Genomic DNA, 14,890 nt, shown 5'->3' on the forward strand with positions numbered 1-14,890 from the left:
CTAAAGAAAACAATCCTGTGGCAAGAGAGGGAGTGCACTGATAGTGAAAAACAGACTATGGCAAAGTAGGTTGGCCTTCAGTAAGCGTTTGTTGTCAGACATCTGCCACTTCCCAGGCAGTAAGTGAAGTAACTGTGATTTGTCATCTCCAGCTGCGCAAAAACACAATTCAAATGCAAAAGGCTGGAGAAGAGAAGGCTCAATGCAGACCTTCTTGGGGCCTTTTGGTATTTAAACAAGGCATGTAAGAGATGAGCTCAGACTTTCCAGCAGAGTCTTGCAACAGGACAAGAGATGATGGTTTGAAACTCAAAGAGGGGTAAAACAGTAGTAAAACACTATCCCGGGGTTGCCCACAGAGATGCTAAGTTCCCCGTCCCTGAAGATGTTATAGGTGAGCTTGTTTTGGGCTCTGAGCAACCTGATCTCCTTCCAGGAGTCCTTGCTCTCTGCAGAGAGGATGGACCTTTAGAAGTCTCTTCCAATCCAACTCATCTCAGCCTATGATTCTGTGAAAATACCAGTGAGTAAATTGTGGAAAGAGTTTGCAGGTAAAACTGTTCCATTAAAGTGTGAGAGTAGTCCCCTGGTGCCACACAAGTTATATGGGAAGAGGAGTTCTTGAAGTGGGTGCCCTTCCCACCCAAACCTATGGGCTGCCCAGGGAGGTGGTGGAGTCACCGTCCCTGGGGGTGTTGAAGCCAAGCCTGGCTGAGGCACTTAGTGCCATGGTCTGGTTGATTGGATAGGGCTGGGTGCTAGGTTGGGCTGGATGAGCTTGGAGCTCTCCTCTGGCATGCTTGATTCTATGACCTGTAGGTGAAGCCCAAATCCTTTCCCACCCAAACCATTCTGCTTTTCTCTGACTTCTGCACACAGCACCCTTTCCAGCTCTGTGCTGTCTGGTCTGTAATTTCTCTAGGTCAGCTGCAAGCAGCTGTCGAAGGAGGGAGCGTGTTTCTGCCGGCGGCTCTCGGGCAGCTGCAAGCAGCTGTCGAAGGAGGGAGCGTGTTTCTGCCGGCGGCTCTCGGCAGCTCCGAGCCGCCTGCATTAGAACTACCGCTCCCAGACCGCGCCGCGGCGCCGCCACGGGCAGCACGGCGTCCAGCCGCAGCGCCCCGCCCCCTCCCCGCTATTGGCTCACAGACCCTCACCGCCCCGCCCTCTCTCTTCTGATTGGCTGCGGCGCGCCGGCTGCGGGGGGTGCAAGATGGCGGCGGGCGAGGCTGCGGGTCGCTATCGGAGCACCATGGGCAGGAGCAAGGACCCCTCGGGGCTGCTCATCTCTGTGATCAGGTAGGGGCGGCGCGGCCCTGCCCCGCTCCGCAGCCTCCCGGCCCCGCTCCGCAGCCTCCCGGCCCCGCTCCGCAGCCTCCCGGCCCCGCTCCGCAGCCTCCCGGCCCCGCTCCGCAGCCTCCCGGCCCCGCTCCGCAGCCTCCCGGCCTGCGCGCAGGGCCTCTCCTGGGCGCTGCCTGCACAGCTGGGCTTTGCAGGGACGTTTCCGGACCGGGCCTCCAGAGGTTCGGGTTCTGCCGGGACCCTGGCGGGGAGGCTCAGGTGCTGGAGCAGGTCTTCTCAGGGCTGTGCTACCCTCCTCAGGCCCTGTCTGTTTCACTCGCTTTTGTTCCACTTAGAGCGCTTTAGCCCAGGATCACAGGGCTGAGGCCGTCACTGAGCACTCAGTGCCGTGTGAGGAGGGTCGAGAACCATCTCTCTCCTGCTGCAGAGTCCGTAGCTGATCCCCAGCCAGCGAAGCAGCGCAGGGTAGAAGGCTGGTGAGAAAGCTGTAGGACTGGGACATCCCCTGTGCAGGTTCCAACCTGTCTGAGAATGTGGTAGAAGGAAAAGGGCAGCTTCTCAGCTTCCTGTGTGGGATGGAAAGCAAGCAGTGGGGTCCAGTCGTGCTTAGACGATTGATTTTGGTCAGCCCTTGTTCCCAAACTGCTCATCTGCTCGAGGGTGATTCTTGGATATGCTTGGAGACAAGCAAGGGCAGCCTCAACTCCCTTCACTGGTTTCCCTCTGTGCTGCTTTCTGGTGCTTTTAAGTTACTTTTATGCTGCTTATAACCAGGTGATTTTCCACACTGAAGCTTTTAAGTGTTGGCTTTATGCACATCCGCTAAAGGGAGTGGGGGCAGCAAGCAGACAGAGCAGTGTAATATTGTGAGCTGTAATGAACTTTCAGACTCTTCTTTCAGCTGAATTCTGTGCCAGAAATTAGTCATTCTGTGACTCTGGCAAGGTTACTCTAACAATAGTTCTGTATCTAAGGCGAGTTGGGGTTTTTAAGATCCATGTTGTGAGTTTAAGATCCTCTGTGAAGGATAATGTTGAGGCCAAAGTTCTCTTCTGCTTCATAACTCTGCAAACTCATCTTTTAGATCTTGGCAAAACTTGAGCTAGGTGGTGGTTGTGAAAAGAGAGCTGCTTCACAGAACTGCTCAGCCTTTGCTAGGTCCTGGCTGCCTTCTTGGAGTTAGGTGGTAATAAGTAATAAAGAATCACAGTGAACAATGAATGAGAGGTGATGCTTACTGCAGACTCTGGGGCCTCATTTTTCCAGTTCAAGTCTGTGGGGTTCATTAGTTGTATAAGGAAAAGTGTTTTAAACACAGGCTCTCATCAGACCCCACCTGGAGTACTGTGTGCAGTTCTGGAGCCCCCAACACAAGAAGGACATGGAGTGGGAGTGAGTCTAGAGGAGGGCAGCAGAGGTGATCAGAGGGCTGGAGCAGCTCTGCTATGAGGACAGGCTACTAGAGTTGGGGCTCTGCAGCCTGGAGAAGAGAAGGCTTGGAGGAGACCTTTACAGTGTCTGAAGGGGACTTACAGGAAGGCTGGGGAAGGACTATTGACAAGGTCTTGTAATGACAGGACAAGGGAGAATGGGTTTAAACTGGCAGAGGGGAGATGCAAAGTAGATGTCAGGAAAGGGTTCTTTGCAGTGAGGGTGGCGAGACACTGGCACAGGTTGCCCAGGGAGGTTGTGGCTACTCCCTCCCTGGAGGTGTTCAAGGCCAGGTTGAATGAGGCCTTGAGCAACCTGTTCTGGTGGGAGGTGTCCCTGCCTACGACAGGGGTTTGGAACTGGATGAGCTTTAAGGTCCCGTCCAACCTAAACCACTCTATGATTTTAGGTTGGAGTTGCATGTATATATGTATGGAGATGGGGAAAGGCAGACACTGGTATGACCTCATGTAAATGTGATGTGATAGTGGTCTAATTAAGTAGCCTTTTGTTCTGTGTATATCAAATGTTGAAAAGGTGAGAGGATGGGAAGCGAGTCCCCAAGTACATGACTATTAAAATGGGTGACTTTCATGCCAGCTTCTTTTCCAGGCTCATGGGTGCAATTGTTGATGAGTTCACATAGACTGTTTGAAAAATGAAGAAATGACTCTCTATGGAAACCTAAAAGAAATGCAAACTTCTCACCTGGATGTTGAGGTTTTTCCTAGGCACTTCTGTTTGGGATAAGGCTCAATAGTGTGAATTCACAGTGTGTTGTGTTAAGTGTTTCTTTATCAACCTCAGATTTGAGTAAGTTTGAGAGGCAAACATGGCAACTTGTAGTCAGAGAAACTAAATTTAGCAATTAGTAGAGAATGGAAAAATAAGTACTATAAGGGCATCTATTCCTGCAACATTTCCTTGTTGTCATGTGGTTTCTTTTGTTTTTCTGTGTTTTGTGTTTCTTGTAGTTTCCAAGAGGTATTTTAAGGCTCTCCTTTTGGGTCTCTCTTTGAGTAAGTCTGGAATTTGGCCACAACAACCCCAAGCAGCACTACAGACTGGGGACAGAGTGGCTGGAGAGCAGCCAGGAAGAAAGGCACCTGGGGCTACTGGTAGATAGTAGTTGAAGATGACCCAGCAGTGTGCCCAGGTGGCCAAGAGAGCCAATGGCATCCTGGCCTGGCTCAGGAGCAGTGTGGCCAGTAGGACAAGGGAGGTTATTCTGCCCCTGTACTCAGCAGTGGTCAGACCACAACTTGAGTACTGTGTCCAGTTCTGGGCTCCTCCATTGCAGAGAGATGTTGAGGTGCTGGAAGGTGTTCAGGGAAGGGCAAGGAAGCTGGTGGAGGCCTGGAGCAGAGCCCTGTGAGGAGAGGCTGAGGGAGCTGGGGGTGTGCAGCCTGCTGAAGAGGAGGCTCAGGGCTGACCTCATTGCTGTCTACAACTCCCTGCGGGGAGGCTGTAGCCAGATGGGGTTGGGCTCTTCTGCCAGGCAAGCAGCAACAGAACAAGGGGACACAGTCTGGAGTTGTGGCAGGGTAGGTCTAGGCTGGATGTCAGGAGGAAGTTGTTGTCAGAGAGAGTGGTTGGCATTGGAATGGGCTGCCCAGGGAGGTGGTGGAGTCTCTGTGGCTGGAGGTGTTGAAGCCAAGCCTGGCTGGGGCACTTAGTGCCATGGTCTAGATGACTGGCCAGGGCTGGGTGCTAGGTTGGACTGGCTGAGCTTGGAGATCTCTTCCAACCTAGTTGACTCTATGATTCTGTGTTTTAGCTCCTTGTGTGCTCAGAAATTACCCTTGCAAACAGCTGAAGAGCTGGGTGGGTTAAATGTATCTTCCTGGCAATTTTACCCAGCTTCAGAAAAAAAAAGTCTTGAAATGTTAACAGTGAGCTCTTAGTTTGAAATGTAGCTAAGTTTTCTTTCCTTGATAGTTTTATTTCCAAAACATTTATGTGTGGAGTCTTTTAGCAATCCTTGTGGTTTTGCACTCACATTTCCCTGGTTATTTATTTCTCTCTTGTTACTGCATGAAAGGCTCATAAAAGGAAATGGAGTATGAAAAGTAGCAAAACTTTGGCTGTGTTCTTCTGCTGTAAACAAAACCAACGGAGCTTCCTCAAGTGTTGTGGTGTTGTACTTGGTTCTGTCTTTCAAACAGAAACCTTGTTTAGGCCTGCAAAGTCTGTTTGCTGTGATTGTCTATGAAATGCTTTGAAATCTGAGAGACCTTTTGTAAATACAAATTGTTTTCTTAATGGAAGGATAGTTTCTGTTATTTACTCAAGCTCAATAGTTTGCTTTTGCAAGACACCTAATTAATTTACTTTTTGTCAGTGTTAGACTTGAAGTTTTCTGGGCAGTGTGCCTTGGTGGCCAGGAAGGCCATCTGCATCCTGGTGTGGATCAGAGAGGCTGGCCAGCAGGTCTAGGACAGGGATCCTCCCTCTGTAGTCAGCTCTGGTGAGGTCACACCTCAAATGCTGTGTTCAGTTTTGGGCCCTCTACTCCAAGAAGAACACTGAGGTGCTGGAATGTGTCCAGAGAATGGCAGCAAAGCTGCTGAGGCATCTAGAACACAAGTCTTGTGATGAGCAGCCAAGGAAATGGATTGTTCAGCCTGGAAAAAAGGAGGCTGTGGGGATACCTCTCTCTACAGCTGCTTGAAAGGTGGTTGTAATGGGATGGGTCAGTTCCTCCTCCTTTGAAGGAAGAGTGATAGGACATGAGTGGGCTCTGGTCTAAAATCAGGATGCTGCTGCATCAGGAAGTTAAGTATATGCCTGTCATTGTATCAGTGTAGGTTTCTATCACTGCTCATTGTGATCTTGGTATAGCTTGGAAATTTTGAGTCATCCTTAGTCTTCAGCAGCTCTGAATGCAGAAGACTGAGAGGTAGGAAGACCTAGCAGGAAACACCATTCTGCTCCTGGTCTCTTTTCTCTTGCTGAAGTGTCACTTTTTCCTGTTGTGCTGGAGAACACATTTGTTCTTTGGGAGTTGCTTCCTGTAGGAGAGTTCCTGTACTGATGGAATCGACCTTGCTTTGCTGATTGTTTCTGAGAACAGATAATGAAGGCAGCCCCAAGTATGGACTGATTTGGAAGATGTTGTTTCCTAGGTGGGAAATTATGTGCTGCTCAGTAGAGCACTAAACTGAAGATAAAATGCTGATGTTTGAGCTGACCCAGGATCTGTTGGGTGATGATAACCTTGCTAAGTTTTTGTGGCCCGAAGAGGTGAGTTCTGGCTGCCAACACATGGGGTGCTGATGTCTGTAAGATTGTGGATTCTGGATGTGATTATTTGAGTGTTACCCACCCCCCCAGACTTTGAAAATCACCCAGACTAGACTCAGCTGGCTCTGGAAATTGAATGAAGCTTGTATTTACAGCTAGCACAAAATACAAGCAGATATTTACAGTATATACAGTTATAGACAGAAATAGACAAGGTAAATGGTAATACAGAAACACAACAGCCCTCCCAGAAACCTGAGTCCCCAGGAGGGGCTCCCAACTGCCCTTCCACCTTCCCCCTACCCCTCTCTACATTACCTCAGTCCCAAGGAAGAATGGAGGTTTGGCCAGGGGGTTAGGAAGCAAAGTGGATTAGTGAGAGAAACAGAGGTTGAGATCAGAGAGAGAGATGCAGCTCGGAGCTCCCCAGCCGGAGGAGTGCCTTACCTATGTTTGGATTCTTCTTGCATCTCTCAGCAAGCCTCTGAGTGAAGTAGACATAACCTTTATTTTCCTTTCACAGCCTGTAATCTAGTTCTCATCAAAACATTCTAGCTAGCTTCAAACTAGCACACTGGAATAGGATATTGGATGTCAGAACTCCACAGCTTCTGTTCCATGCTTCTGCTGGGCAGTTGAAAGCTCAGGACTTGCACTCACACTTCAGCACATGCATGCTTTCAAAGTGTCTTGAATCATTCATGTTGGAGAGGGAACCTGCAGGTTTTTTAAGAGGTACTTTGTAAGGACAAAATATTGCCAGTGAAGACCAAGAGCTTTTGTTACAGAAGTCCAGTGCTGGTTACATGAGCTTTGGCAGTTCTTTTTGAAAGAATCAGAGTGGTTTGGGTTGGAAGGGATCTTAAAAGTCATTCAGTTGAACCTCCCTGACATGGGCAGGGATGCCCTCTACTAGAATAGGTGCTCGAAGCCTCATCTAACCTGCTTTGAACACTAGCACAACTTGTACAGCCTGTTCTGGTGCCTCACGTGGTGAAGCATGTCTTTCTGATGTCTAATCTAAATCAGGCTTCTTCCAGCTTGAAGCCTCCACCTCTCATCCTGTCACTCCAGCTAAAAAGTCCCTCTCCAGCTTTCCTGTAGGTCCCCTTCAAAATATTGGCAGGGAAGTGCAGAGAATGGAGAAAATTTTGCTCATCTGTTGGAGGACAAGTTGGGTGTGATGGTTTGTGTGTTCCCTGCCCCACCACACTTTAGAAATCGCCCAGACTAGACTCAGCCTACTCTGGAAATATGAATGAAGCTTGTATTTACAGCTGGCACAATATACAAGCAGATATTTATGGTGTATACAGTTATAGACAGAAATAGACAAGGGAAAAGGTAATAGAGAAACACAACAGCCCTTCCAGAAACCTGAGTCCCCAGGAGGGGCTCTCAACCTCCCTTTAACCTTCCCCCTACCCCTCTCAACCTTACCCCAGACCAAGGGAGAATGAGGTTCAGCCAGGGGAGTTAGGAAGCCAAGTGGATTAGAGAAGAAATGGAGGCTGAGGTTAGAAGATGCAGCTCATCCAGCAGCCCAAGTGAGAGACTCCCTTATCTATGTTGTACTTCTACTCTTATACATCTCAGCAAGCCTATGAGTGAAGCAGACATCACCACTGTTTTCCTTTCACAGCCTGTAATCTGGTTCTTCTCACCAAAACATTCTACTTAGCTTCCAACTAGCACATTGGGGGCGTATTTTTTTTGGTGTCCTTCAGAGGACAGACACATGTATGTATATTGATTTTTCTTAACCTTTTGTTTTGTTGGGAGCTGGCTGAAGCAGCTTTTGTGCTCTGGAACAAGCAGCCTGGCATTTAGCAAATATCTTTTTATTGTTGTTGTTGTTATACTTTTTATTTAAGCAATGGTGTCAGATTTTTAATTGGTGAATGTGTCTGCCTTTTATTTAGTGTGAGGTGTTTTGCTTTCCAATTAAAGGTTGCTGTTTTTCTTAAAACTGGCCTTTAATAGCTGCTTTAATTGGGAGAAAACAAACTTCAGCAGTGACTCTGGAAGACCTCCTTGAAATCTGTGCAGAGCTTTCCCACAGGCAGGCTCATACGACAGATGTCAAGGAGAAGAAGAGAGGCAAGATGTAGTACACTTCTTACTTTCATCTCTGCAGAACCTGAAATTACAGGCATTAAAAAAACCCCTCTTGACCATATATTATTTTTTTTCATAGGTGAAATTCTTTTTAATGCCTTTTTTTTTTGGGGGGGGGGGAGGGCATTATTTTCATTACATTTGCAGTGAACTTTGTTAAATGGATTCTTACTAATGACCTGGCATTTGCTCTTCTCTTTCTGTCTGAAGCAATAGAACTGAAATTCTAGTTTGTGATGTGGAGTGAGAAAGACAGATGTATTGCTGTTGGCCTCGTTATTACACGTGGGAAATAGCTGCTACAAGGGATAAAGCAGAGTTATTCTGATCTGTGTGTACTGTAATGGTCTCTTCAAAACTGTTTTTATGGCTTAGTGGTGTTTTGCAACGTTATAAAGGTAGTTGTTCTTCTATAAGCAGCTCAGCAATTCATTGGGAATGAATTATACATGGCAGAGTGTGGTTTTAAAAGATAAAGTCTCCTGAAATGATTTTAGAATCATAGAATGGTTTGGATTGGATGGGACCTTAAAGATCATTTAGTTCCAATGCTTGCTGTGGGCAGGGACAGTTCCTGCTAGACCAGGTTGCTCAAAGCACCCATACAGCCTGGACTTCAACACTTGCAGGGAGAGGGCATTCACTACTGCTCTGGGCCTCAGTGCCTCCACCTTCACAGTAAATAACTTGTTCCTCATAGAATCAACTAGGTGGGAAGAGACCTCCAATTTCATCCAGTCCAACCTTAGCACCCAGCCCTAGCCAAGCAACTAGATCATGGCGCCAAGTGCCTCAGCCAGGCTTTTCTTGAACACCTCCAGGGACAGTGACTCCACCACCTCCCTGGGCAGCCCATTCCAATGCCAATCACTCTCTCTGCCAACAACTTCCTCCTAACATCCAACCTATATTTCCCCTGGCACAACTTGAGACTGTGTCCCCTTGTTCTGTTGCTGCTTGCCTGGCAGAAGAGCCCAACCCCACCTGGCTACAGCCTCCCTTCAGGGAGTTGTAGACAGCAATGAGGTCTGCCCTGAGCCTCCTCTGCTGCAGGCTGCACCCCCCCAGCTCCCTCAGCCTCTCCTCACAGGGCTGTGCTCCAGGCCCCTCACCAGATTCATTGCCCTTCTCTGAACACCTTCCAGCACCTCAACATCTCTCTTGAATTGAGGAGCCCAGAACTGGACACAGCACTCAAGGTGTGGCCTGAGCAGTGCTGAGTACAGGGGCAGAATAGGTTCCCTTATCCTACTGGCCACACTGCTCCTGATCCAGGCCAGGATCTGATTAAAGGTTGATTAACTGTTGGTTAATTTAAACAAAGAAAGAATTTCCTGAGGATAGTCATTTAGGTGGCTGTAGGCTGCTCAACATCTTTACTGTTGCCATCGTACTGAACTGTGAGTTCTCAGCAATAAAAGATCATTAACTTCTGTTGAATTGCCCTAACCAACTGTGTAAGGGATGTGAAGGATTAATGAAATGTAAGGAGAGGAAGAAGATGTTTTGTAAGGCTCTGTTTGCTTTGTATGTTTAACAGCATTCTGAACAGACTGGGTTCTGCATTTTCTTACAGTCAAGGAGAGAGTTATTTCTTTGTTTGTACAGTGGAGATGTGCTCCTCTGGAGGCTGAGTCCTCTCCTTGGTGAGTGTATTCTCCTTGGTGAGGATGGAATTTGCTGGACTAATGATTTATTTATTTATTTTTAGAGGAAAGAGCCTTTAAAATTTAATAGTTTAGAATGATTCCTCTCTTTCCTGTGTCTATTGATTTGTCTGCTGCAATGTTGGAGCACCTTCTTTGTAGCACCTCGTCTCTATGAAGGGAGTGTTTGTCTCTTGAATGTTCTAATTTCCAGTGGCAGTGGCCAATGGGCTTAGATGTAACAAGGCCAAGTGCAGGGTTCTACACTTAGGCCAAAACCGCCCGAAGTAGCACTACAGGCTGGGGACAGAGTGACTGAGAGCAGCCAGGCAGAGAGGGATCTGGGGGTGCTGGGAGAGAGGAGTTGAAGACACTGAAGGCAACAGTGCCCAGGTGGGCAGCAGAGCCAATGGCATCCTGGGCTGGCTCAGGAGCAGTGTGGCCAGTAGGATAAGGGAAGCTATTCTGCCCCTGTACTCAGCACTGCTCAGGCCACACCTTGAGTGCTGTGTCCAGTTCTCGGCTCCTCCATTCAAGAGAGATGTTGAGGTGCTGGAAGGTGTTTGGAGAAGGGCAAGGAAGCTGGGCCTGGAGCTCAGCCCTGTGAGGAGAGGCTGAGGGAGCTGGGGGTGTGCAGCCTGCAGCAGAGGAGGCTCAGGGCAGACCTCATTGCTGTCTACAACTACTTGAAGGGAGGCTGTAGCCAGGTGGGGTTGTGCTCTTCTGTCAGACAAGCAGCAACAGAACAAGGAGACACAGTCTGGAGTTGTGGCAGGGCAGGTCTAGGCTGGATATTGTTAGGAAGTTGTTGTCAGAGAGAGTGATTGGCATTGGAATGGGCTGCCCAGGGAGGTGGTGGCGTCTCTGTGCCTGGAGGTGTTGAAGCCAAGCCTGGCTGGGGCACTTAGTGCCATGGTCTGGTTGACTGGCTAGGGCTGGGTGCTAGGTTGGACTGGATGAGCTTGGAGGTCTCTTCCATCCTGCTTGATTGTATCATTCCCCAGATTCAAAATTTCATATGAGCCATCAACTAACCTATGAAAGCAATGAGAAAGCATTCAACATGCTGCTCCCCAGTTAGGTTTTTAAATACCTGCTGGCTCATGTGTATTTCTTTTTCCTCCTGGCCTTGTTTCCTACAGAAGCATCTTTTTACAATGGTTTCAGTGAGACTCCACAGAGGTTTCAAAATGTGTATTATCACTTTAGATACTTTGAGGTTAAACAGTGCTGGAAGCTGTAGATCACCCCATTTGGGACTTGTCTTGAAGACATCACTTTTCAATTATAAAAGTCAAATAAGTCCTTTCAGTTTTATGAACCTCTGGAACTGTGAAGAGCAGTGTAGGCATTTTCCTCAAGTGCAGTCATTCTTGTCCCAGGGGCCTCCACAAAAGCATCTCCTTGTGCTCTGCTGAAATGTAGCTGCTTGTAAGGTCTCACAGGATGGGATGGCAAGTCAGAAGGATCAATATTTGCTGAACTGCTCTAGACAGGCTTTTTTTTCCTGTACAGGATTTTTTAACACACATACAAAGAAAGATTAGGGTAAGAAACAAAGATACAAACCCCAAACATGCACAGATGAACAAACACACTGAAAAACCAAACAAATAAACAAAACCCCATACCCAACCACACACAAAAGACGAAGAAACTCCCCACAAAACCCAACAAACCAATCAGCCAACCAAAAAACCCCACCAAATCTGGTCCTTTCTGAAAACCAGGCTTGCATTGGTTGCATTTCCTTCTCTCTGTATTTCATTCTGTTTAACTCAGAGGCTTCTAGAAAAGTAAGGTCCCTCCAGGAAACATATTCAAAAAGGCTGTTTGGTCTTGGGTATTGCTTCACTTTCCCAGGATGAAGCCCAGTCCTTGAAATGGTCAGGATCAACTTATTGTGTAAGGTTCTCTTTCTCTGGACACCTTTTAGGGAAGGTAGCAATATGCTCTTCTGGCCATAGCCTGATGTATGTACTTGGAGTATTGTGTCCAATTCTTGGCTCCTAAGGTCCATAAAGACAGGAAATAGCTGGAGGGAGCCAAGCTGGTCAGGCCACATCTTGAGTACTGTGTCCAGTTCTGGGCCCCTCAATTCAAGAGACATGTTGAGGTGCTAGAAGGTGTCCAGAGAAGGGCAACAAAGCTGGTGAAGGGCCTGGAACACAAACCCTATGAGGAGAGGCTGAGGGAGCTGGGGGTGTGCAGCCTGCCGCAGAGGAGGCTCAGGGCAGACCTCATTGCTACCTACAACTACCTGAAGGGAGGCTGTAGCCAGGTGGGGTTGGTCTCTTCTGCCAGGCAACCAGCAACAGAAGAAGGGGACACAGTCTGAAGATGTGGCAGGGGAGGTCTAGGCTGGATGTTAGGAGGAAGTTGTTGTCAGAGACAGTGATTGGCACTGGAATGGGCTGCCCAGGGAGGTGGTGGAGTCTCTGTGCCTGGAGGTGTTCAGGAAAAGACTAGATGAGGCACTCAGTGCCATGGTCTAGATGACTGTCTAGGGCTGGGTGCTAGGTTGGCCTGGATGATCTTGGAGGTCTCTTCCAACCTGCTTGATTCTATGATGAAACAGAGAGCCACAAGGACAACCTAGGGACTCAAGCATTTCAAGTAGCAGCAGAGAGACCTGGGGTTCTTTAGCCTGGAAAAGAGAGGACTCAGTGCTCTTCTCAGTGCATATAAATATCTGGAGCCACATGCACTTGGCAGTTGTCAACAGTGGTGTGTCCCAGGGATTATTGCTGGGCCCAGTCCTGTTTAATATCTTCATGGATGATCTGGATGAGGGGGTTGAGTCCACCATCAGTAAGTTTGCAGATGACAGCTAGCTGGGAGCATGTGTTGATCTGTTCTGAGGGCAGGAGAGCTCTGCAGAGGGAGCTGGCCAGGCTGCATCACAGCCTGGGCACAGTCCAACACCATGAGTTTTAACAAGTCCAAGTGCTGGGTCTGCACTTTGGCCACAACAGTCCCATGCAGCGCTACAGGCTGGAGACAGAGAGGGACCTGGCTGACAGCTGACTGAACATGAGCCTGCAGTGTGCCTACAGGGCCCAGAAGGCCAATGGCATCCTGGCCTGCATCAGGAGCAGTGTGGTCAGTAGGACAAGGGAGGTTCTTCTGACCCTGTGCTCAGCACTGCTCAGGCCACACCTTGAGTGCTGTGTCCAGTTCTGGGCCCCTCGATTCAAGAGAGATGTTGCAGTACTGGAAGGTGTCCACAGGAGGGCGACAAAGCTGTGAGGGGCCTGGAGCAGAGCCCTGTGAGGAGAGGCTGAGGGAGCTGGGGGGGTGCAGCCTGCAGCAGAGGAGGCTCAGGGCAGAGCCTGAAGCGAGGCTGTAGCCAGGTGGGGTTGGTCTCTTTTTCCAGGCACCCAGTGGCAGAACAAGGGGACACAATCTCTTCTGGTCAGAGATAGGACAAGAGGCAACAGGGAGAAAATAGAGCACAGGAGGTTTTACTTGAACTTAAGGAAAAACTTGCTTTACTTGGAGTGTTAATGGAGCACTGGAGCAGGATGCCCAGAGATGTTGTGGAATCTCCTACTCTGGAGAATCTCCATCTGCCGTGGGTGACCCTGCTTTAGCAGGTGGAGGTTGGACTAGATAATTTCCAGAGGTCCCTTCCAACTGCCCCCAAGCTGGGATTCTGTGAAAAGATAGCAACAATTAAATACATTTTATCCTACGGTGTTTATTCTTGCAGAGCATCTTCAGTTTATCTGTGAAGTCAACAGTTGATCCTCCTAACAACTGTCATTTCAAAGTCATGGCTGCATCTGCTGTGATAACTTAGAACTTCATGATGTCTGAGTAACTGCTTGGTTATGGCTGCTTCTGTTGGACAGCTGGGATGTGGACAGCTGCTCTCTCTCATCTTGGTTATTTTGTTCTCTTTGCATCCAGACCTCTTATCCTTTATTCACCTGTTACTGTTTCTCATCTGTTAGATTTCCTCCCACAAGGAGCCCCTGCTGTTGGTCTGAGTGGTGTCTCTTGATGGGGTAGCTCTATGGTTGCCCTTTATATGTTTGTGCACTACGTCTAGTAACGATAACAAGGATTTAAACCACAGTAAGAAAGTAAACACTGTAGTGGGGGCATGACCATGGTCATCACCAAGAGATGCCTTATGAAAAGTAACAGGATTCTAATAGGTTTCTTTTTCCTCTGCTTTGTTTCTTTCCTTTTTAATGCTGAAGTCTCCTTGGCACATTGCAGAGGTTTCCTGCAGGGAGGAGATAGGTCTTTCTAGACATCCACAGTGCTCTGCTTAAATGATTATTTGTTGCTTCTAGCAACTGCTTTCTTCATTTAACTCCACAAATCCTTTGCTGGACAAAAAATTGTCTGTGTTTGCTAAGGCCCTGCTTTGATTTTATTTTCCCTGTGCTTTGCAGAAGCTTGTTTTATTCTGCTTTGTGTTTGGTGGAGTGAAATGGAAACTAAATAAACAAGCTAACTCCTTTTCTTCAATCTTTCCACCCTGAAGGGGAGTTTTAGTGCTGCATTATTTATCTTACTGCCTCAAGTGAAACAAGTATGTATATGATAAGGTTGTAAAAACATATTCAGGAGTGCTTTTATAGTACTGATATGTTGGACCTCCAGTTCTCACAGACACAGAGATGGCAATGAGTTGGAAGAGACCATCAAAGGTCATCTTGTCCAACCAACACTACAGTGAATGGGAAGACCTCCAACTAGGTCAGGCTGCCTGGGGCCACATCAGGTTTGATCTTGAACATATCCAGGGGTGGGTCCTCAAACACAATCTTGAGCAACCTATTCTAGCATTTCACCACTCTCATTGTGAAGAACTGCTTCCTAATGTCCAACCTAAGTCTACCCTGATCCAGTTTCAAACCACTGTCCCTTGGTCTATCACTATCAAACTAGCACACACCACAAGTCCTTCTAAGCAGTCCCTCCCCAGCCTTCCTGTTGGTTCCTTTCAGATCCTGAAATGACACTATACCATCTCTTCTCCAGGCTGATCACCTTGTCTTAGAATCATAGAATCAACCAGCTTGGAAGAGACCTCCAAGATCATCCAGCCCAACCTAGCACCCAGCCCTGGCCATCCAACCAGACCATGGCACTAAGTGCCTCAGACAGGCTTGTCTTGAACACCTCCAGGGAAGGCA

General features: G+C 48.1%; 1 protein-coding gene across 7 annotated transcripts in view; it reads left to right on the forward strand.

Moving 5' to 3' along the window:
- The first annotated feature begins 1,201 nt into the window (after positions 1–1,201).
- EXOC4 (exocyst complex component 4) overlaps positions 1,202–14,890 on the forward strand; it is a 500,658-nt gene continuing 486,969 nt past the window's right edge. For all 7 annotated transcript variants that reach the window (XM_064142739.1, XM_064142740.1, XM_064142743.1 and 4 more), the window contains exon 1: positions 1,202–1,296. In XM_064142739.1, coding sequence (XP_063998809.1) covers positions 1,211–1,296 — 86 coding nt within the window. In that variant the 5' untranslated portion in view covers positions 1,202–1,210. The remainder of the gene's footprint in view (positions 1,297–14,890) is intronic.

Source organism: Pogoniulus pusillus, chromosome 4 (assembly GCF_015220805.1).
Source record: "Pogoniulus pusillus isolate bPogPus1 chromosome 4, bPogPus1.pri, whole genome shotgun sequence".
Lineage (NCBI taxonomy): Eukaryota > Metazoa > Chordata > Aves > Piciformes > Lybiidae > Pogoniulus > Pogoniulus pusillus.